The sequence below is a fragment of the Haliotis cracherodii genome, unplaced genomic scaffold (genome assembly GCF_022045235.1).
Source record: "Haliotis cracherodii isolate W230 unplaced genomic scaffold, xgHalCrac1.p SCAF_18, whole genome shotgun sequence".
Taxonomy (NCBI): Eukaryota; Metazoa; Mollusca; class Gastropoda; order Lepetellida; family Haliotidae; genus Haliotis; species Haliotis cracherodii.
Genome location: NW_027266273.1, coordinates 2,719,867 through 2,743,919, shown reverse-complemented (window position 1 = coordinate 2,743,919; position 24,053 = coordinate 2,719,867). Strand labels below are relative to the sequence as shown.

General features: G+C 40.0%; 1 protein-coding gene across 7 annotated transcripts in view; it reads left to right on the top strand.

Annotated features, from left to right (window-relative positions):
- LOC139465667 (serine/threonine-protein phosphatase 6 regulatory ankyrin repeat subunit B-like) overlaps positions 1-24,053 on the top strand; it is a 229,112-nt gene that overhangs the window by 81,591 nt on the left and 123,468 nt on the right. For 4 of the 7 annotated variants that reach the window (XM_071247412.1, XM_071247411.1, XM_071247418.1 and 1 more), the window contains 11 exons: positions 989-1,094; positions 1,397-1,471; positions 1,908-2,121; positions 2,584-2,789; positions 3,092-3,225; positions 3,812-3,894; positions 4,975-5,089; positions 5,930-6,045; positions 7,682-7,890; positions 9,577-9,695; positions 10,254-10,397. In XM_071247412.1, coding sequence (XP_071103513.1) covers positions 989-1,094; positions 1,397-1,471; positions 1,908-2,121; positions 2,584-2,789; positions 3,092-3,225; positions 3,812-3,894; positions 4,975-5,089; positions 5,930-6,045; positions 7,682-7,890; positions 9,577-9,695; positions 10,254-10,397 — 1,521 coding nt within the window. Of the gene's footprint in view, positions 1-988; positions 1,095-1,396; positions 1,472-1,907; positions 2,122-2,583; positions 2,790-3,091; positions 3,226-3,811; positions 3,895-4,974; positions 5,090-5,929; positions 6,046-7,681; positions 7,891-9,576; positions 9,696-10,253; positions 10,398-10,786; positions 14,255-16,098; positions 19,784-24,053 lie in introns of those variants that run through there. The other 3 variants (XM_071247415.1, XM_071247416.1, XM_071247414.1) reach the window with 3 other exon arrangements.

Genomic DNA, 24,053 nt, shown 5'->3' with positions numbered 1-24,053 from the left:
CGGTAAGAGTATTATTTATTGCATTACTTTTCTGACAAGAGTATGTGGCCAGTTGAATTTTCCTATGATGTTTTCCTGTACAAATATGAAGTACAATATATTTGAAATCAGTAGATAGTGCAAGGCCTTGGTCTTAGACAAGGTCTTATTTCAGAACCCGGGAACTTAAGCACTGAATGGGGCGGTGGGGTTGCCTGGTGCATAAAGCATTTGTCTGGAATGCCAAAGGTCCGAGTTTGATTCCCCATAGGGGTAAAATATGTGAAACCCAATTCTTGGGCTGGGATATTGCTGGAACATTGCCAAAAGCAGTGTAATACTGAACTCACTCACTTGAATCGTGATCAAATATGGATAATGTCAGATGTGAATTGTGAGCAAGTATGGATAATTGTAGATGTGAATTATGAACAAGTATAGATAGTGTCAGATGTGAATCGTGAGCAATATGGATAATGTCAGATGTGAATCGTGAGCAATATGGATAATGTCAGATGTGAATCGTGAACAATATGGATAATGTCAGATGTGAATCGTGAACAATATGGATAATGTCAGATGTGAATCGTGAGCAATATGGATGATGTCAGATGTGAATCATGAGCAATATGGATGATGTCAGATGTGAATCATGAGCAATATGGATGATGTCAGATGTGAATCATGAGCAATATGGATGATGTCAGATGTGAATCATGAGCAATATGGATGATGTCAGATGTGAATCATGAGCAATATGGATGATGTCAGATGTGAATCATGAGCAATATGGATAATGTCAGATGTGAATCGTGAGCAATATGGATAATGTCAGATGTGAATCGTGAGCAATATGGATGATGTCAGATGTGAATCGTGAGCAATATGGCTAATGTCAGATGTGAATCATGAGCAATATGGATGATGTCAGATGTGAATCATGAGCAATATGAATAATATCAGATGTGAATCATGAGCAATATGGATGATGTCAGATGTATGTCTACAGACGCCAGGAGGAGGTGGTCATGCCCAAACTGATCCAGTGTGCCCTCAATGGCAATGCTGAAGACCTCTACTGTGTCCTGGACGAGGGGGACAGCATCAACCTCAAGGTAGTCAAACATTGCATACTGTGTCTCCAACACTACTTCCTTCAGTCAAACATTCATCACTATCCTCTATGCTCATCTTGGAGTAGAATCTGACTTTGCTAATAGGATCAAGTATTAGTCTGTGCTCATAGTTTTTTTCAGTCTTTTTGAATATTTCTTCAATTCATATTTTGTTATGTTAATACTTATATCATTGATCTCTATGCTCATCGAGGAATAGAATATAATTTTGACAAATCTGAAACAGGTGTATGTATGATAATACTTGCTTAAAGTAACAATTGCTGATGTGATTCCTTCAGAGTGGGAGCGGGAACTGGCCTCTGTACCTGGCTGTAGAGAACGGACATCTTGACGTGGTCAAGCTCCTCTTTGAGGTCAGTCCCTGGCACAGATAGGTGTAGAATGATATCAAATATGGTTAATACAGCTTTCTTACTCATAAAATAAATCTTGTGTACACAGAAGTAATGATTGGTTCATTGTTACACTGTTAGATTCAGTCCCAAGACTCCATCACAACAATCTGAAATTCAGACTAAAATTACAGTTTGTAATTCTAATCAGACCTTCAAATTCCAGTGTGTTGTAGTTATGTATTTAAAAGAGTCTTTGATGAAAGAAATGTTCTTATTTTAATCAGAATTTATGAGACTGACTCAATGCTCAGTGTCGTAGCCAAATGGTTCATTACAAAAAGTAATATCTTTTTTCATGTAAGCTGGAAAAAGAGATGAATTGTTTTTAAAAGAAACAGGATTTTAATTTTGATTAATAATGGGATAGTTGTTTAACTTTGGTCTGCTCTTGCAGAAAGGTGGTGACATTCGCAAGCGACACTCATCGACTGGTGCAACTGTGTTGCATAGGGCTGCCAAGATGGGACACTATAAGATTGTGGACTTCCTCATCCAGTTCTGTCGGACTGCCACGCCCGGAGACCAGGGTGGGCGGGGCAAGAAGCTGCTGGACATCAACGCTGTCGATGCCGAGAACAAGACAGCTCTACAGTTGGCTGCTGAGAAAGGTACAACAATTAGGGGATTTGTGCAAAGGAGAGAAAATATCAAGTGAATGCAATAGTCAGCAATGTTGTCATGGCTCCCTGCAGAGTGACTTCAGACCTGTAGACAAGCTAGTGATAATGTGAACACATACCCTCTCCATTTTGGCATGATCAAACACCATCTTAGCCAGGTCTTGGTAATACTCCTGTCCAGGCCAACTAGTGGTTGATACATAGGGAATGGTCCATGTCAGCCAGGTATGATGGATCCCCACTGGCCGGTCTCAATATGGATGCTGAATATATGACATAACTTTGTCTTATTTTTAAGAATGTCAGGGTTATTTACTGTCCCAGAATATGCTTAAGAATTGAAGAAGAAACTTGCCTAATGCCTTGGATACTGTTGTTGTAGTAATGGTGTCTTCATTCCTCAACTCCAACACAGTAGTTTGAAAAACTTAACCTTGGTTTACCTTTCAGGGTTCAGTCAAATTGTTCTACTTCTGCTTCAACATGGTGCCACGACGGCCATCTTGGATGCCCGGGGTGCACTGTTCACATGTCCTGAGTACGAGGGTGTGCGGATCATGATTGAGACTCACAGAGAGAAACAGACCAAACTCATCATGAAGTGTGTGCAAGACAAGTCAAAAAAGGCTCTGGCGATGTTACAGAAATCATGGCTGGTATGTGTACATTTATGTGGTAGTTTGTTGTTTGATGTTACACTCAGCAATATTTCAGCTGTATGTTGCTGTTTGTTAATAATCAAGGCTAAAACAGAGAATCCAGTAATTGAGTTCATGAGCCTCCATCCAAGCAATTGAGACATGATAACATGCAATGAAACAAGTCACAGAGGCTGACAACCTGATCCATTGTGTCACTTCTTAAAACAAGCATAGGTTGCTGGAGACCTATATTCTTACTTGATTTGTGTGTCAGCCATCTTTGCGCTCTTGTAATGATATGCGTGTTTGTGTTGCAGCCCTGTTTTGACCACAATCTGCGGACGAAGCTGGGAGACACCCCCCTGATGGTGGCATGTCGGGCGGGGCGGCTGCCGACAGTCAAGTTCCTCCTGGAGTCCGCCGTCTACTCAAAGGATGTGGAGGAGGAGGAGTGAGTCACATGTTCTTTTATCCCTGGGAGATGAGGCTCCGACATATAGGCAGCCTTAGCATGTTGTATAACAGTCATTCAAACACCACTTTGGTTAAGTATTTGGAAGCATTAGAAGTTGGAAGAATATGGAGCATGAAGTTTCTCTCGTTAATCCCATTGTTTTCCTCATTATATTGTTATCCTTGTACAGTAGCTCTTGTCATGTAACATTAGATATAAAATCAGTTAGTAAAAATTGGGCAGTTGCAAGGATCGTTGTAATCTCTTAGTTCTCATACAGACCCCAAAATCAAAATATCTGAAAAAATATTGGTATAGAATACTATGGCAAGTCTAGATGCCTTCAGCTCTGTGAAACTGAATAGATTCTGTGGACCCCTTTTCCATGACATGTATATGTTATGAGAATATTTAACAAGAAAAATAGTAAGCATGGTAAGATGTTTTCTTTTCTGAGACTAACTGTTGGTCTGTGTTCCCTAATCAGTATAAACAATTAGTTGTTGATTCTGGTGTGGGGGCTTCTGTGACCCATCTAACATCACATCCTGACATATTAACCATCTGGATTTTCTATCTTCAGTTTGGATGATTCGGATGTTGACTCCGGAGTCAATGACCCAACCCGAGGACCACTAAGGTCACGAACTCCAAGACACATGGAAGGTAGGTTCTGACTGAGAAAAGATAAATTTGTCACTTTGGGGTTGGTATAGTTGAAGTTTTGTTGCCTTAGGAGAAAAAAAGTCACTTCACCTATGAAAAGCTGATAAGGAATTACCGTATTTTCTTGAGTATAGTGCACACTTTATTTCCAAAACACACACCTTTGTAGAAGGGGGTGCACATTATACATGCCATAATGAGTTTTGATGTTTTTATGCAAAGACATTGCCGTGAGCACGTAACACCGGAAATACCATGTCAACAAATCCATATTGAAGTACACAAATTAATCATGTAATTACACTGTCCGTCTATAAAAAGTGTTCATTGTATATCTGGACATGTGGTTGTAACTTATTTCATTAATTTTATTCAAATTTCCTTTTAATATTATTTTAATTAATTTCGGCAAAATTGTGTGTGAAGTGTGAACTTTTTTTTCCAAAACACTGAATCCACTAGAGGGGGTTGCGCATTATACTTGGGTGCGCACTATTCTCAAGAAAATATGGTAATGCATCATGTTTGGATGAAAAAATATGTTACCAGATAAAAATGTAATTTTTGTTGATGTATTGTAGATACATGTAAAAGAAATTGAGCTCTGTCCCTCCAGATAAGTATAAATAATATGATCTATGCTTTGGTGATATATCTGATGCAGTATCATGTGAATATGGTCTTCAGTTGATTCTCATGACCTTAAAGATAAGGTCAGATGACCTGAAGGGACCAGATATAGCTATCTACCAGATAACCCTGTTCAGTGAGTGAGTGAGTGGGTGGTTGGACGTCACTTTGAACAGTATTTCAGTTTTGTCATGGCTTTTGAGCTTAATGTGGGAGAAAAGCATCATGATGCAGATCATAGATGTACATGATTTAGATGGATCAAGGATAATTCAGAAGGAATCTGAGATTTAAACTTAGGTCAGTGGATCCTGGCTGAACTAGGGGGGAGGGAACTCTATAAGATTAACTGAAGGCTTTGGACAGCTTTCCCTTCAGTACCCCAACTATTTGAGATAGTACTGAACTGTATACCTATTGAGATACTGAGTTCTCTACCTTCTTGTTCAGATTGTGAAGATGGCTTTGCAGCAAGTGGTAACTTCTCTCAGTCAGTGGAGGTGCATAACGGGAACCGACTTCAGACCAGTGGAGACTTCACACGTTCCATGGAAGTGGAAGCCAGGTGGGTAGTGGGCTTTGCCACCCTTGTGGAAGCTTGTCTCAGGGATTATTTCTCCATCACTACTGCCTTGACAACAGAGCAGAGATACTCATAAGTGTAAGTGACCACTGAGGTTGTGCCCAGCCAGTTTTCAATCAAGGCATGCAGGCTTACCAACAGTGGGATGAGCTCCCTTAACATCATCCTGGAGTTTCAATGATTGTGGAGGACCTGTCTCTAGCAGATCGCAACACAAGCTAAATTCATAACCTCAGTTTACGCACTGTGTCGATATGCGGACACCGGATGTTGATCAGTTACATGGTAGTGGACCAGGATTGATACCGAGTAGTAAATGTTACTATGTTGCTATGACGATTACAGTGTTTATTCTGGTGCTGATGTCTTCTGTGACAATTTAGCTGCGACCAGTGCTGCCTGCCTTGTAAGAGAGTGGTGTCGTGTAGGGCTGGGATGGGGAACTCAGGTAGTTGGGTCAGTTAGTTTCTGGAAAGAACTTGAGTACCAGGACCTGTGGTTAGTCACAGGATATATTGTTTAAAGACAATAACAATAAAACCTGACAGTGTTCGTATTTCTTTCTGACTATGCATGCATTCCTTCTGACTTTTGTATGTGTTTCAGTAAAACTAAAATTTCAGTCAACTTTAGTTCATGCATGATCAGATTGTTTTACATGTTTATCTAAATAGTTTTTTGAACGGGCTCTGGTAAAACAATTTCCAACGCTTGACACCTGTAGTGGGTACAGTGTTAGCAGCTGGCAAACATGAAACATCCATGGAATTGTTACATGTAATGCCATCATCAAAACATTCAGTTACATTTCTCATCAACCAGACCAAGACTTGGAGAGATGAAGATCCATCGCCCTCTGTTGTCCTCGCATACTGACAGCACAGTACATGCACTGCTGAGAGATGTCAGCAGACCTAAGGGTCTCTTTATATATCATGGTGAGTGAGACAAACGAGAGCTAGCTACTCCTCCCTATGATCCTGGTGGGGTATATTTTGCATTTTAGTTTGTTTTTACAATGTTGGTGGTCAGGAAAAAAGAGAGAAAAAAATCATTTTCAAATGAACATGTCTGAATTTCCCGAATTATGCCCCGGGACTGCACTCACAAGGCACAAAAATGTTGATTTGTTTTTTCGCCTAAACTACTATATAACCACATATGTCATATCAAAGGGCCTTAAATCTTTATCAATCTACATTGCTTCAATTCTTTGCAGTAAACATTGCGGTATATACTGTATTTGACGTAATAAGCACCCCACTCTAAAAAGCGCCCACAGCAATATTTGCTAATATATTGGCTAGTGAACAATGCCAATTAGCATCCTTCCGATTGATCAATGTACACTTAATTATTCATGTATAATACTTGTGTGTTATATGCACCCTTAATTACGGGCAATTAAATTCTGGAAAAATATATCTGTCATGTATAATAATCACAGGCTTTTCTTTTGTATCATGTCAGCCTGTAAGCATAAACCACGAAATTTACAATCTTTCAACTCTTTCACCAAAATTATATTCTAATAAGAGCCCCCTATTACAAATTTTTTTAATGAATCCTCTTTGCAACTAAAACTAATTTGAGTGATATTTCATGTTAACTTCTTTTTGTTACTTCTTCTTATACCAATAGAGTTGGCGGTATAAAAAAAATAACAACAGAAAAGCCATTTCAATCTTATTTTCATTTTGCTATTTTTCATGTCGATGAAAAATTAATCACCTTACCTGTCAATACACTGGACATTTTAGAAATGTTTTTACTTTTTAGTTTAGATAAATCCACTTTGAAGATAGCCAGACAGTGCCTGTAACATGTCAATCAGATTTCATCTGATCCTGTAGGAATCTGCGTTAGAATAGCTAGTTGTTAAAGACTTCTATATCAGATCAGAACAGAACATTGGCCTCATGGCCAGACTATACGAAATAAATTCTGTTCTGTTCTGTTCTCTATGTCAGATCAGGTGATACCTTGTTAGATTGAGTGTCTTTGTCCCCCGATGGTGTTGCTCGTAACATCAGTCACTGGTTTGGATGGCCCAGATTCCTTTGTTTACCGCCCACCTTGGAATGGATGGAATGTTGCTGAGTACTTCATGCTGATGTACACAGCGCTAGTGGAAGTATTGGCTTCCTACTTTATGTAGGACTTTTGAAAGAGAAATAATGACTTGTTAATGATGAATTGATGATTTGTTGATGATTAGTTGATGATAATCTCTAGTACTCTATTGCACATTGGGGGCATGGAGGGCCCAGTCATCACAGTGCCAGAATTTACTGTGCAGAGTTATGTCCTTTAGACATTACAGAATCCTAAGATCATGGGTTTGATTCCCTGAGTTTGAATTTGCAAGCTAATGTTTGTAGACAAAAACTTCTGTCTCGTTCATTTTGGTAGGCATTTTGAAATAATTATATATACAGTTATATGTTACTTAATGTAAATTACATTTGCTGAAATGTTCAAAGAATGTGTGGCAATAGATATTGGAAAGAAAACATGATAGAGATGGACTGAGAGAGAGTCTGTTTCAAGTTTCTGTTTATTGTTCTCAAACAGATGACTGCGTAAGTCATGTATCTGCTGTGAATCTCTTCGATGGCTGCACGTCACTGCACCGCACGATCGAGGGCGGGGACAACGTTCAGATCGTGAAGGCGCTACTGGGGGAGGACGCCACCTGTCTCAACGTCCAGAACGATGCAGGACTGAGTCCGCTGCATCTCGCCTGCACCAACGGGAGAAAGAAAACCATTGAAATATTGTTGGTAGGTGTTGGTGAAGAATTCCTGTTGTTGACTGTAAGTCAGCCTGTAGACTGGCATTTGTGTAGTTGGTATTCATCCATAAGGTGTATTCATGGTCCTTTAACAGCCATCTCTGTGCCCTACACCTCCACACTTTGGTATGTAACAATTTAACACCAAACACCTAGCACACTGACATCCAAACCCTTGACACTTTATACAAATCCAACTCACCACTCCAACTCATCACTCCAAACTCACCACTAGAACTCACCACTCCAACTCTTAGATCCAACTCACTACTCCAACTCATCACTAGAACTCACCACTTCAACTCACCACTACAACTCTTAGATCCAACTCACCACTCCAAATCTTAGATCCAACTCATCACTAGAACTCACCACTCCAACTCTTAGATCCAACTCACCCCTCCGACTCTTAGATCCAACTCACCACTCCAACTCATCACTCCAACTCTTAGATCCAACTCAACACTCCAACTCATCACTCCAACTCTTAGATCCAACTCACCCCTCAGACTTAGATCCAACTCACCACTCCAACTCTTAGATCCAACTCACCACAAGAACTTACCACTCCAACTCACCACTCCAACTCATCACTCCAACTCAACACTCCAACTCATCACTCCAACTCTTAGATCCAACTCACCCCTCTGACTCTTAGATCCAACTCACCACTCCAACTCATCACTCCAACTCTTAGATCCAACTCACCACAAGAACTTACCACTCCAACTCACCACTCCAACTCACCACTCCAACTCATCACTCCAACTCTTAGATCCAACACACCCCTCCAATTCTTAGATCCAACTCACCACTCCAACTCATCACTCCAACTCATCACTCCAACTCATCACTCCAACTCATCACTCCAACTCACCACTCCAACTCATCACTCCAACTCACCACTCCAACTCATCACTCCAACTCATCACTCCAACTCATCACTCCAACTCACCACTCCAACTCATCACTCCAACTCATCACTCCAACTCATCACTCCAACTCACCCCTCCGACTCTTAGATCCAACTCACCACTCCAACTCATCACTCCAACTCTTAGATCCAACTCACCACTCCAACTCATCACTCCAACTCACCACTCCAACTCATCACTCCAACTCTTAGATCCAACTCACCACTAGAACTTACACTCCAACTCTTAAATCCAACTCACCACTCCAACTCATCAAACTCATCACTCCAACTCGCAGATCCAACTCATCAACCAGGAGGGTTAGGCCAAAAACAAAATCTTTGTGGTTCTGGTAATCCAACTGACCCACTGTTTCACTTGATACCCAAATGTTTTTGTCACAGCTGGTAGCAACTGTCTAGAAACCATATCTTAAATTTGGAAACAAATCCTATATTCCCACATACATACAGTGTCGCGGGTATAGACTTGTCTTCGATCGCTAGTCCTCACGCTTTTTTAGACAATGATCGATACAGTTCAAGTAAGTAATACCTAACTGCTCAAACTGCTCTACATCGAACCTGGTTGTCATGTTTATTGACAATTGTTTGAGAAAAAAGTAAACCTGTGAGATATTTTAGAAGTATATGGTCATTATTGGATCAAGTTGTTCCACGAGTGAACACACTTGTCATTTCCTAAATACATGTATCTCTTCAAGACGATTTCCAATGTTATTTCGTTTGTTTTATTCCCAGGCTCGTGATGAGATAGATCTGAACTGTCGCACTCTGGACGGACATCTTGCAGAGGAGATGACATCCAACAAGAGCATAATCAAACTCATCCAAAAGGCTCGCCTCATTCAGACAGGAGCGTATGTATATTACTCTCTCTACCTTACCATCAGTATAAGAACTATCTGCCATGTAGAGGATTGATCCCATCTTTGTTGAGGTGATAGAGGATTTAATGTTTGTTGAGCTGACAGATGAGGATCCCATGTTTGTTGAACTGACAGAGGATCCCATGTTTGTTGAGCTGACCCATGAGGATCCCATGTTTGTTGAGCTGACAGAGGATTTCATGTTTGTTGAGCTGACAGAGGATCCCATGTTTGTTGAGCTGACAGATATGGATTCCAAGTTTTTGAGCCGACAGCAGACAGATTTTCTCATGACAGAGCACCTGTCTCAGTTACTGAAATCTTCTTCAGCAGAAAGATCGATAGCATTTTTCGGCACTGAGGCTATACAATGCTTCCAAGGTTTCAAAATTTGCACTTAAGTAGGATATTAAAATAAGACCCCCAATTATCAATGACATGAAATAAAGTGCTTCTTATTATTATTTTATATTCCAATGATAGTGTTTGAGGTGAACAGCAATATTTCTTGTTGTTTGTTGCCATGACAACTGATTCTTTGCATTTCAGAATTCTCCCCAACACTAAGGCTCCAGAGTCGCCGGATGCATCAAAAACTTCCAGTATTGAGGGAACAAACATCAGCTTCGATCAGCTACAGACGCGATATGAAACACTTAAACAGGATATCCGGGCGAAGGCCATGTTCAAAATGTGAGGTCAAGTTTCTGTAGACTTTTTAACATGGGCTGCAATGGAGAATGGATGTCAGCAACGCTTCATTGAAACACTGATTAACATCATCAACTTACATAACACCTTTGACATCTCATCTTAACATCACTTTGAAAGCTTTACATTATGGTGAAATCCCTAACATTGTAACAATATCATGGTGGTTGGATGTGTTGGTTAGCTTGTGAGACTAATGGAGATGATTTGGAAAAGGATATGTCTATAGAAGGATGGTAGCAGAAGATGGATTTTACAAATATAGGAAGATTTGTGAAAATTATTGTCTTCAATGAGTTTTGTCACGATGCGCTGAATAAACTTTGAAGGCCATAATATTCTGCCCTCATTGGACAGATTTTATTTTTCAGACTGGAAGACTCTCACAGCCAAGATTATCCTTGATATTATTTACCGGTATTTATGGACTATTAATACATAGCTCACTTTTTGCATGTTTATACATGTTTGTTAATATTGTCTGGCTTGTGACATGGGTGTTTTGTGGCATTACTTTTGTTCAGCTTGAGGCAGTACAGGTGGGCAGGGTGTAGGGTTTAACACTAGGGTCACTGTTGGTGCATGGATATGTGTGTGTTCACTGTTTGGTGTCTGACTGTGTGACAGTCCTGTTACAAAGCTAACAGCAGCAAAGGATTCACTTTCACATCAAGCTGTAGGATTTGGGTGATGTGGAGATCCCAAATGGTGTAAGCAAACATGTATAGGGTTACTGAGTGTGGAAAGAACATCCTACTCGGGACAAAGGAGAACTACCTACTAGCTGAAAACCGTGTCTGACCAAGGAAGAGCAGACGTCTACCTCAGACAGCACCCACAAGCTCTAGACGTCTGACCAAGGAGAGCAGAGGTCTACCTTAGACAGCACCCACAAGGTGTAGATGTCTGACTAAGGAGCACAGATGTCTACCTCAGACAGCACCCACAAGCTGTAGATGTCTGACCAAAGAGAGCAGATGTCTACTTCAGACAGCACCCACAAGCTGTAGACATCTGAACAAGGAGAGCAGATGTCTGATGCCAAGTATCAGACATCTACCTCAGTGTCTTGTCACAAAGCAACAGATATACCCAGTTACCTGACAAAAACGTGAAAAGCCTGTTTGAAAATGATTACGTTATGTTTAACGCACAGGGTATTGGACAATGAAGTAGTCCGAAAGTACAGACTTGAACCCTACATCGTGTTTATACTGACCATTAACACACTGTACAAAACAACATATTCTGTTTATATATGACCTGTATAGAGACGACAGCAATATTATTTGGCCAACATTCTTAACAATGTGTCTCATGATGTGGAAAATGACAATCAGGGTGAGAGACAATCTGTGATATGAACCATCAGGACACTCAAAAATATTCCACGTCATTCCTGTAGGTGGTGGGGTGAGAAAAACTCCAAAGACTATGAGATACCGGTACACAAGGAATGTTTCCTTACAAAAGTGCTTATCTGTTGCTATAGTTACAGGTTTTGAAAAAGAATCTGTAAGCCAACAAATGAAAGAAAGTCAAGATTGCTCTGATACGAGTGTGATTGAGGTATGTACCAGCATGTGTTATGTGACCTGTTATGACTGTTATATGTTACTGTATTGTATTCCATGTATTTGTTTTTGTTACATGTGATTTTACAAATATTTACCCATGTGTATAACATGTGATATAGATGTATTGAACTATAAGGGATTTTTCTTATAATCTCTTAGAACACACCTGGGACGAATTTAAGCACTACCTTTTGTTCTTCCATGTCTGGTGGCCATTTTAAGAATTACATCCTGTGTCAGTTTTCTGATTAAACATATTTATCTTGTTTAAAAAGTGAAATACTTGTATTGAGATACTGGAAGTAAAATATATTTTTTCATAATGTTTTTGGTAACTGTTCCATGGCAATAGTTATTTGACTACCCAGTGTATGCTTCCTCTGCCTCTTTGGTTCACAGGCATTAATAATACTTGTGAATATCTGGCAAAACATACTGTGTGTTTGTACTAACATTTTTATAGCAGGTGTTGCTGGTATCTAACACATTTATCCAATGAGATCAATTTCAAATGTGGATATTGCTGTTTGTTTTGATCCCCCCAGTTTGAAAAATTGAGGATATAGAGATCACCTTGTCTGTCCGTCTGTTTTCCGTTTCCGGAGCAGAACTTCAAACCGTTAATTGTTTTTTAAAAATTCATGGAAACAGGTACTTTTGCTTGCTATACTAATCAGTCAAGTGGTGAACTGGTGCCTTGGGTTTTGAAAAATACTGAACACCATTATTTTTCCCTACACTTAACTGACGGTCATCTACCCGAGGCAAGGGAGTTAACTGACTGTAAAAGTCCAGTTTCCACAGTTGACGAAATAGACTGGAATTACAGACTTACCTTATAGCTGGACTAAGGTGTCTATGCATAGTCCAATCATAATTGTGCAATGAGCTAGACATCTGGTTCGTAAACAACTTGGATTTGAATGTGCAGATTTCCATCAACTGCAAGATTTGCAAAGCATCTGTATCATCAACAGAGAGTTGATAAATATTTTCCAAATCTTTTCATGTTTTTAATCTAGGTGCTCAAATGATTTGATGCACTACGTGAGGTAAGACCCATTTTATTACAATATAGATCTTGATTTTCGATCATATCGTCTTAACTGGGTGCTACCGTTTTGTTTGAAGCAAATGCAAGTGATATTAGAGGTGGAATCTGATTGGTCAATAGGAGGGACACAGCAGGGACATAACTCGTAATAGCCACTTGTGGTGCTACGTTCCAGTCACGAAATTCAAGCATAGTTCGCCAAGGATGGAAACTGGACTTTTGCAGTCAGTTAACACCCTTGCCTTGGGAAGATGGAGAACCAATAGGTAGCCAAATTCCATTTCCAAATTGCACCAGACCAGGGGAATATGTCATCTCCTGATGACTCTTGTTAAAATTTCACTGCTGATGTTAGACACCTACGCGATGCACAGCATAATGCAATTGGGTTTAACAGAATAATACTTCAAACATATTAAAAGTTGACATGTATTGATTTAATACCATACAACTGCCTAATTTTAGAATTCAGGTGTCCATTCAGCAGAGCTGTCGAAGCGCTGAGGTGATCGTAACACCCATACTTTAACATAGACGACATTCACAACAGTCTTTGGGCTATGATCACCTGTAGGGCCCTACATACAATGTCATTGAATAAGCCCAGAGATGTTGAGAGTTTTCAACATTGGTTGGTGAAACTAGTTCCGGCAGTACATAAGCGTTCGCTTTTCTATTAAACACTGTGTAATACCAGCTTGTTCTAATTAAATAGTTCTATCTTCAAGGGTCGAGTACTAAATATGAATATGAAGAAGGTTGTGCTTAACCTTTCTCCAGGTGTGTATATGTACATTTGACATAGAAATGACAGATACTGTTCCTAGAAATTCAAATGTATTAAATATGTGAATTAATTTTCTTCATATGGAATGTTTACATGTGTACTGTCAGTGCAATATTTTTCAGCAGTCCACATGGTCACACAGGGGAGGTTGTGATCAAGCGTTGCCACATGGCTTGCAGGGCAAATGTAGATGACACTAAAATATAATATCTTGCTTGATAGGTTTCATAATGTCTGATGGTTTAAACTTTATGTATAGGTAGTTATCAAATGGGAAAGGTCTCCACAGATATGTGACAGATAAGAGGTGAATTAATATTTTATGATGTGTAAAGATCTTGTAAAAGCTGGATTTTGACAAACACCGACCCCATACCGATAAACAATCTTGGGAAGGGTTGTGCACAAATGTTTGCAAACACTGTTGGGTCAGTTTGCAGGAGTACTTGAGTTGAGACGTTTGAGACCAAGTCCTGCTACCCAGACAGGCAAGTTGGTCCTTCCATGTTTTTATAAATAGAGTTTGTGATGATCATTGAGGACAAACCTCCCCCCAATCTCTTGTAATGTATGACTGGTCTCTTTCATTATTGCAGGCAACTATTGTTTGTGAAATGGTTTATTGGATTAGAAATTGTACACAGCGCACAGTACGTGTGAGAACACTTGCGTGATGAAGGCTTTCTCCTACATTCCCTGTGAGAATCAAATCCAAAGTGTCCGCACATAAACCAACACACTTACAACTCCCTACCCTCCACCAAACACATAACATTGCAGTGTTGGACATTAACAAAATTGCCAAGCTGCCATCAAGACCCACAGACTTTAGAAGCTGCAGACCCTGACTAAACTCTTCAGGCCCTCTTTTAAAAAACTGCAGGTTATTGTGACATATAAATAAAAATGTAAATTTACTGCAGGCCATAAGGACCCATACAAATTTGGAACTACAGGCCCGGACACACAACCTTCCTGCCAGGGACCTACAGGCAGGCACTTATTTCGAACACTGTAACATTGTGAGGATGTGGCGATGTGATTAAACTTAGCATTTACATACAGGGTAAGGTGTCCTGTGTTTGTGAAGTGTGTGGAGGTTGCTAGTTCAACAGTCAGACCTTGTTCAATCCCAAACCATGTCTTGGCATCAGTAGGGCCCACAAAGTAGAGTAGGGATGATTGCAGAACAATTTGTGTTTGTTTGTTGTTACAACCACATTCCAATATATTATGAGCAACATTCCGTGTTAATCTAACATGTACCAAGTCACAGAGTCTTATCACTGATCCATCTAGTCACCTCTTACGAGCGGCATAGGTTATTGGAGTCTTACACAAACCCAGAACCTCCTTGAGAGTTGCTGAACAATAGAATACAGGAGATATTAAAGTCTGTTAGGTTATCCAGTGAGGCATTCATCTTTTCACCATGATCCCCCAGATCGGCAGTCTTGTCATTGTAGATTTGTTAATTGAGCAGGTACTGTGTCAGTAGCTGGGTTAGTTTGCTATCATAAAGAGGGAGGTAGGAGGTCATACTGGAGGTGTTTCTTCTGTGGAGGCAGATGTCCATGACCTTTACTGGGGCCGGCATCAGTGATAACATTTAGATGTGTTTTACACAGTCCAGTTGACATATCACCCCTTCACTGTGCCACTGTCATTTGTTCACGGCGATGTCATATTGATGTGTTGTTGGGGGCAGACAGGTGTTTTGTGTGTTATAGCTTGCTTCTGTTTGTGTGAAGAATGTCAACTTTGGAGGAGGATGAGGCCTTTTTTTGAATAATAATAATAATAATGATAATAATAATTCCTTTCCATATTCATAAGAAATCTCTGCTAAAACAGTCTGTTGTACGATGCTGACTATATCATATATCACACTATGACTATCACAAGTCAGGCTACAGTGTAGGAGTTTCAATGGTTGATGTGATTTGATTCCTTTTTAAACAAGTTACTGAAGAGGTGAGATGTTTAAGATGCTGAAAGTGCTGTAAAACCATGTCCTTTATGGTTGTGTACTAGTCAAGTGTCGTGTTTCCTGTGTATTTGTCTGGGTTTGGAACTTGTGTACAATTGTTTGATTCAGCAGTGTCACTGTGGGCTTTGGTATGTCTGCCTTGTTGATGGCTCGTATGTTGCAGCTTCTCCTTGCTTCTGGGAAGGTGATAATGCATTTTGTTGGATGCACCTGGGGCCATCGGTGATTTATATGGAGTTGGGCTAATTGTTTCTCTCAAGTTCCTTCTGTTTCAGGGATAATATTTCCGGGGTGTGCCTATTCTGCAAGATGGGGCAGCAGGTCCATCACCTTGGTTCCATTGATGTCCTGAATCCTCTCTGATCTTTAAACAATGCTTAATAGAGTCTTGTAATCTTGATGCAGTGATATTTTCTGTTAAATTGTTGCATTTGAGACAAGTCATGTCAGAGTATACCCTAGACCAGGCTCATATCAGGGTGTACCCTAGACCAGGGTCATGTCAGGGTGTACCCTAGACCAGGGCCATGTCAGGGTGTACCCTAGACCAGGGCCATGTCAGGGTGTACCCTAGACCAGGGCCATGTCAGGGTGTACCCTAGACCAGGCTCATATCAGGGTGTACCCTAGACCAGGGCCATGTCAGGGTGTTCCCTAGACCAGGGTCATGTCAGGGTGTTCCCTAGACCAGGGCCATGTCAGGGTGTACCCTAGACCAGGGCCATGTCAGGGTGTACCCTAGACCAGGCTCATGTCAGGGTGTACCCTAGACCAGGCTCATATCAGGGTGTACCCTAGATCAGGGTCATGTCAGGGTGTACCCTAGACCAGGGTCATGTCAGGGTGTACCCTAGACCAGGGCCATGTCAGGGTGTACCCTAGACCAGGCTCATGTCAGGGTGTACCCTAGACCAGGGCCATGTCAGGGTGTACCCTGGACCAGGGTCATGTCAGGGTATACCCTAGACCAGGGCCATGTCAGATTGTACCATAGACCAAGGTCATGTCAGATTGTACCATAGACCAAGGTCAAGTCAGGGTATACCCAAGACCAAGTTCAAAAGCCTGTAAAATGTACATTTAGGAAATATATTCAGCTTTGTGTAACCATTTTCATAACCACTTAGCTCAAACTGTCAAGACCATCTGCTGGCAAGCAAGGTGATTTTCCCCTTGGACAACTGATGTGGCAGACATCTACACCATACATCTACATGTGACATAACTAAAATGCTGTTGGAAATAGTGTTAGAACTATTGTCACTCACTCACTCACTCCCCTCATAGGTCTTCATTTTACAACAGTCTAGTTGCCATGTTGAGAAGATGGTACATCCTACTGATGGTTGTGTCCACTGTATGGATGATGAGCAGATGTTTGATGTAGGTGAGGTGAAATAGGGTTTAATGTCACTTATATCATGTGTGTGCGTGTGTGAGAGAGTGAGTGCGTGGGTGAGTGAGTGTGTGCGTGCGTGCGTGCGTGCGTGCGTGCGTGCGTGCGTGTGCTTCTACTAGTCCTGACTTATCCCGGTTTTATAGTGCTAGTCCACTGAGATACCATGCTGCAGTGCACACTCAGATACATTATACTGACGCCGAGCTAACCAGTCCTTGTTTTCTTCCCTTAATGCTGAACACCAGGCAGAGTGACAACAAGTACCATCTTTCGACATCTTCAGATATGGACTCTAACCACAGACCTTCCACTCTCTGGGCAGACTCCCTATCCACAAGACCAGGTGGTCAGGCAGCAGATGTCTGTGTTTAGTTAGACTGGAACCAGTCTCTGCTTCCAACATGAAAATGCAAATAATATAAAAAGTCTGAGATATGTGTTTTCGTCACCACTGGTGTGTTCCAAATGCATAAAGTTGTCAGGGTTACATTTTAGAACATCTTTTGACAATGTTTCAGATTTAGGAATGTTTGAATGTTTTGTTTGTAGGCTTATTTCGTGTCTTGTTTACGGGAATTAGAGACATTATTTTATCAAAATAAAATGAAGACTGGTCAAGTGATAATTCCACCTTCAAATATCCTCACTGGGATACCTCTATGTATAGGAGGGGCGGTCGGGTAGCCTAGTGGTTAAAGCGTTGTTTGTCACGCCGAAGACCCGGGTTCGATTCCCAACATGGGTACAATGTGTGAAGCCCATTTCTGGTGTCCCCTGGAATATTGCTAAAAGCGGCGTAAAACCATACTCACTCACTCACTCTATGTTTAGGAAGTCCCTCCCTACACTAACACTCTTGTGTATGTGTGAATGATAATATCTCCTCCTTGACTTCAATGCATACCCTATATATAAATTCAGGACCACCCAATTCTTTCATATACTCATTTTATCCATGTCATTTTCATGCATTACTGAATCATTCATGTACAAATGCTGTAAATATTCATGGCATGACAGATTAACTATAGTAATATGAAAGAATCGGGTGATCCTTAAGTTATTGTGAGTAGTATATCACTTCCCTTCAGTTGACTGAAATGAGGAATGTGAAGATGTAATTACATTCAATAAAACCGTCTTGACTAAAACTGTATTATAGCTAAAATGGATGGAATTATCATTGAACTATCCTCATGTTAACGTCACGTCCAAGATTATTGCACTTATATAGCGACGTTCATGCACGTGTGTGTGTGTGGCTGCTTGTACTAGTCCGGACTGATGCCGATTTATAGTGCTAGTCCACTTAGATACCATGCCGCAGTTTAACATGAATACCCCACTCAGACACAGTATACTGACTCTGAGCCGACCAGTCCTTGTTTTAGCCCCTTAATGCCGAGCGCCATACAGGGTAACAACAAGTACCTTCTTTTGGTATGACGCGGCCGGGGATTAAACCCCGGACCTTCCGCTCTCCGGGCGGACACTATACCACTAGGCCACGGAGGCGGTCACATGTTATCAGAAATCAGCGGGCCACTGAAACTTGATAATGCCTCATATTGCTTAACAACGGGCCATTATCACACCCGTTGTTAGGTGATGCCATAAGGTAGGGACAGTGATGTCATGTTTAATAGTGACCTCATCTGGTTTATTCTATGACGTTTCCATATTTGTAAAAGTGGGTCAGTGACATTCATGTTGATTGCAGTAGATGTTTCAAAACCGATATTGTTATTTCTTTTTAATTGATGACAAATTCCATCCATTTTAGCTATAATAACGGTAACGCTATTTTTCAGGGCATTATCATTTGCAGAAGCCCTCTGTCTTTTCAACCGTCCTCCTTCGTTGGGCAGTTAATGGGAGCCTGCGGGCTTCTGCAAATGATAATGCACTGAAAAATAGCATTACCCTCATATCATACCTGAGTTGAAGTTGACATGCAAGGTAGCATGTATCTGTATTTTCATGGATATGTGCAATGCCTGGAATTTGTTATTCCCATTCTTTATAATACATGTATATCCCATTACCTGCACCATCTTAAGGAGATGGTCTGTTGTTCCTTTATCCAAAATACTTTCTGCATAATGGACGTGAAGTTTCGAACATAAATTTAGTTTAAACAATATTTTAGATTGTATAAGATTTGAAATACCTATTAGCTTTAATACAAAATCAAATAGTATCAGAGTGTATGTTTGGAGAAACCTTTGTCCATTGGTGGCCATTGGAAAAGGGGATATTATAATCTGTTATAGCTGTTTTTGTATTTAATATAATGTTACTTGGTATGTAATTTGTTAATTTGTTTTGTTTTTATAACACATTCGGCACATCAGAGATATTATTTTGTGTCAACATGTGTATTGATGAAAGATGAGACATTGTTTTATGTTTTTATCTCACACAATTCATTTTTTATATGTTCCTCATATACTCATTTTGTCCGTGTCATTTTCACACTTTATTGACTCATTTCTGATGTACAAATGCTGTAAATATTTGTATATTGAAATTATCTGTACAAAAGACAGATTATTCTTATATTAAAGACATAAAATATTTTCTGTTGTTTTGTGTTTTAATACAAGTAACCAGTTATGAACTGTGGGAGAGTCTGAAGGCAGGGGCGGCTCTGGAAGCCAAGTCGCACACAACACTGACTTGTTGACTTTCTGCGGAGAACTAAAAATTTCTCATAACAGTTTTGATAGCTAGTGTTTAATATAGTTTGATCAGTAAACATCATTAAATAAGGAACATATTTTTGAGTTTGCCAGAGAGCTATGATCATGGTTACAAATCCTAGATTTGTGGTGAATATGTTTCTAGGGTTTGTCAGCACCATACCCCTGCTTGTAGGTTTCGTCAAAGAAGTCTCATCTCAAACTTGCATCACATCTGGTTTACCTCCATCAATCTGACATGCAGTGAAATAACTGAAATATTGTTCAAAGAGGCGCTCACTCACACTTAGTATTATTTGTATAACATACGATACTCCAAAGAAGTTAGAGAACATGACATGACAGATTAACTATACATATGTTACTTCTTTGATAGGCAAAGTTGGAGTACTAAGTAAGGATAAGAATTTATTGATGAACAGCTTCTTTATTACAATTAAGAGTGACGTTTCGGTGTACCTACACCGAAACGTCGATTTAATTGTAATAAGAGGTTGTTCATCCATAAATTCTTATCCTTACTTATACATATGTTAGTTATAGGAAAGACGTGGGTGTTCTTTAACCAGAAATGGTCACACATTGTTCCCATGTCTTGAAATCAAATTTGAGTCCTCAGCATGACGAGCGAACATTTTAACCACTAGGCTATCCAACGCATATAATATCTAAATATCTAATCATTGAATAATATATATAAATTCCTATCTGTAAGGGTATGAAACAATACCGAGGCATGTCAGCTTAATGTAGGAGGAAAGCCCAAAGTGATCAATGTCTCAGATGTTTACCACTTTGGTGAAACCCACGAGCACGGGTATGGTGCTTACGAACCTAGAAACATAATCAGGGCGAATCGTGGTTCAAACCCACAATCATAGATTTCTGGCGTGCCCAAGGGCCGCAACTCTGCACAGCAAATCGTGGTGCCATAGATGACTGGGCCACCCATGCCGCCTCAACGATAATAACTTCACGGACTTGTTTTTTATTATAATCATTAACATAAAAAATTGTAGACAATATGAAATAATTGACATTCAGCGTAATCAAATAACACAAACCCCACCCAACATCAGCCAATCAGGAAACAGTAGTCCATTAGTTGGCATGGCCTAATTGTTTTTCGGTTTGTGGAAACTTAAACATTAAAAATTAGGTTGGTTAGTCATGCCATGGAATTACTTGCAATTTATTTAATTACAAGTATTTATTATTCATATATTGAATATTTTGTCACAGAATATCCAGCTAAGATTCTTATATGATTAGTAACCTGTTAATGGATTTGTATCTTGACAGTGTTCGCTGAGACCAGCAATTACTGGCATTGTCTGTAGGTGATGGAGTGAGATTGTACCCAGCTATATCACAGCAGCCTTCAAAGTGTATCAGGCACATGAATCAATGTCAGCTTTCACTTACTTCAGAGTACACTCCATCAGCCATGTCACAAACAACTATCAAACTGTCCTCAGTCAACAGCCATTAGTGCAATCAAATTCTCATTTGGTGGGGGGATCTGTTACCGAACATCCTCCTATGAATACCATCTTCACAAGGCAAGGGAGTTCATTGACTTTAAAAGCTCAGTTTCCACCCTTGCCGAACTGGCTGGAATTATGGAGTTATACTTTGGCTGGACTAATGAGTCTATGCATAGTCCAATCAAAATCCTGTAACAATATCGACATCCAGTTCATGAACAATATTGCAACCACCGTGCAGAATTTAATAGCAGGATTTGCAGAGCATGTGTCCTGTCAACTGGGCGTCAACACATATTTTCAAAATCCTTTCATGTTTTTAAGAAAGATGCTCAAGTGATATAAGGCACTTCTCAAGGTAAAACCCCTTTTGTTACAATAAAGATCTTTATTATCGATGAGATCATCTTGACTGGGCGTCACCACTTTGTCTGAAGCAAATGCAAGTATTATCAGAGGTGGAATCTGATTGGTCAGTAGTGGGGACATAGAAGAGACATAACTCGTAATAGCCACTGGTCAAGCTAAAGTACTCACGGAAATGAAAAAAAACTGTTTTTTTTATCTCAGATTTTAAATAAATGCAGTTAATATACAAAATATATAAATATTCAAACAACTCAATTAGTACTAATTGGGCCTTGGCACAAATACAGAGTATCAAAGGTTTTTATGTCTTTTTACATGTAAAAGTGTGTAAAAATATGAACAAAACAGACTATTGTGAAACTGAGCATAACCAGGTGTTAGTAGATCAAGGTGAATGTCCATGACCTATGACAGCTTGACGACAGGTGCTTGAAACCCACGTGCATGTGATTTGTCAGTGGCATTGTGGGATAGTAAATCATCGTCAAAATATCAGAACGTAAAAGTAACATATTCCCTTCTCAAACAACTTATTTGTCATTATTATTATGTACATAAACATAGCCGTTATTTTTATTGCTGTTTTGATCACTTTTTTCCAGGCTAATTTGCATAATGCCTATAGCCTGTTTCTGCCATGTCAATTTGGACCTAGTTTTATTTTTGAATGTTGAAAGTGCCTACAAATTAGCTCCTGTAGAGTACATTTTGTATTGAGCACTGAGATAAAACTAGCCAATCTAGACTAGTACTTTTCCAGTTGTTTTGTTATTTTGTATTTACATTTACGTAATGCTTTGTGTCGATTATTAAATCTAGCAAAACAGGTTTTTTTCATTTCCATGAGAACTTTAGTACATTCCAGCCTAGTTCAGCAAGGGTGAAAACTGGACCTTTCAAGTCAGTTAGCTCCCTTACCTTGGGAAGATGTATGAATGCAACCTTAAACTTACATCTACCTGTTTTCCAAGAAAAGATGCAACCTAATTCCATTACAAATATTAACATAGTTATTCATCTATGTTTACCAAGCTTGTTTATCCATGTAAGAAAGTTACTCATATTTCATGTCTTGTAACACTATCATGATTACAATATGTTACATTGCAAGATGAATATTTGACCTGTTTGACATGTTGCACAGGGTTGTATGTACAGATTACATTTTGAAGACATTTTCAATAAAATACTCTGTGAACTGTGATAAGAAATGTCTACCCTGTGTGCAGTGTGTACAAGGTTTATCTTTTAATACAATATTTAGCACTATTTCATTCTTCAAATAAAGGTTGTCCTAGAGTGATTCTAGGTAGAAGAGGTCATCATTATACCATGTTTGTCATGAGTGAGTTGGGTTTGAGCAGTATTCATGTTATATCATGATGTGTCAGCCCAATGTGGGACGAAAGTCCGAAGTGATGCAGGTCTCGGACATTTACAACTTTGGTGAAACCCACGAGCATGGGTATGGTGCTGACAAGCCTAGAAACATAATTGAGGTGTCCCAGGATCTGAACCCACGATCATAGGTTTATGGCTTGCCGACGTGAGGCAACTCTGCACAGCGAATTGGGGTGCATTAGAAGAATGGGCCACCCATCCCCCTCGTGTCAGGAGTGTCAAGTAGAGAGCACTGGGCAGTAACAATCTGTGACCTGGCTGTTTGTGTGTCCCTGTGCCTCATAGCATGGATTGGTGCTCCTACTGTTAACCATTGGTTTGCCATTCCAAAACTCAGCAACACACAGGCCATCATCACTTGGTTGTAATATAGCTGAGTATGAAGAAAAACAACATTCACACGCACCTATACACACACATAATGAATAATGAGTTCTCACATGGTTTTCCTCAGGCGAATCAAACTCGGCCATCAGCATAATTGAGTGAGTGAGTTTGGTTTAACGCCGCTTTTAACAGTATTCCAGTCATATCACAGCGTGTCAGCTTAATGTGGGAGGAAAGCCCGAAGTGATGCAGGTGTCAGACGTTTACCTCTTCGGTGAAACCCACAAGCACGGGTATGGTGCTGACAAACCTAGAAACATTATCGGGTCGAACTGGGATTCGAACCCACAATCATAGGTTTCTGGCGTGCCTAAGTGACACAACTCTGCACAGCGAATCGTGGCGCCTTAGACGACTGGGCCACCCGTGCCCCCCCATCAGCATAAGAAACAAACACTTGAACCATTGGTCACCTGGCTGCTCTGTTATCCTACTGATGTCATAAATCATACAGGATACATATTTTGTGTCTTGAAGTGAACTAG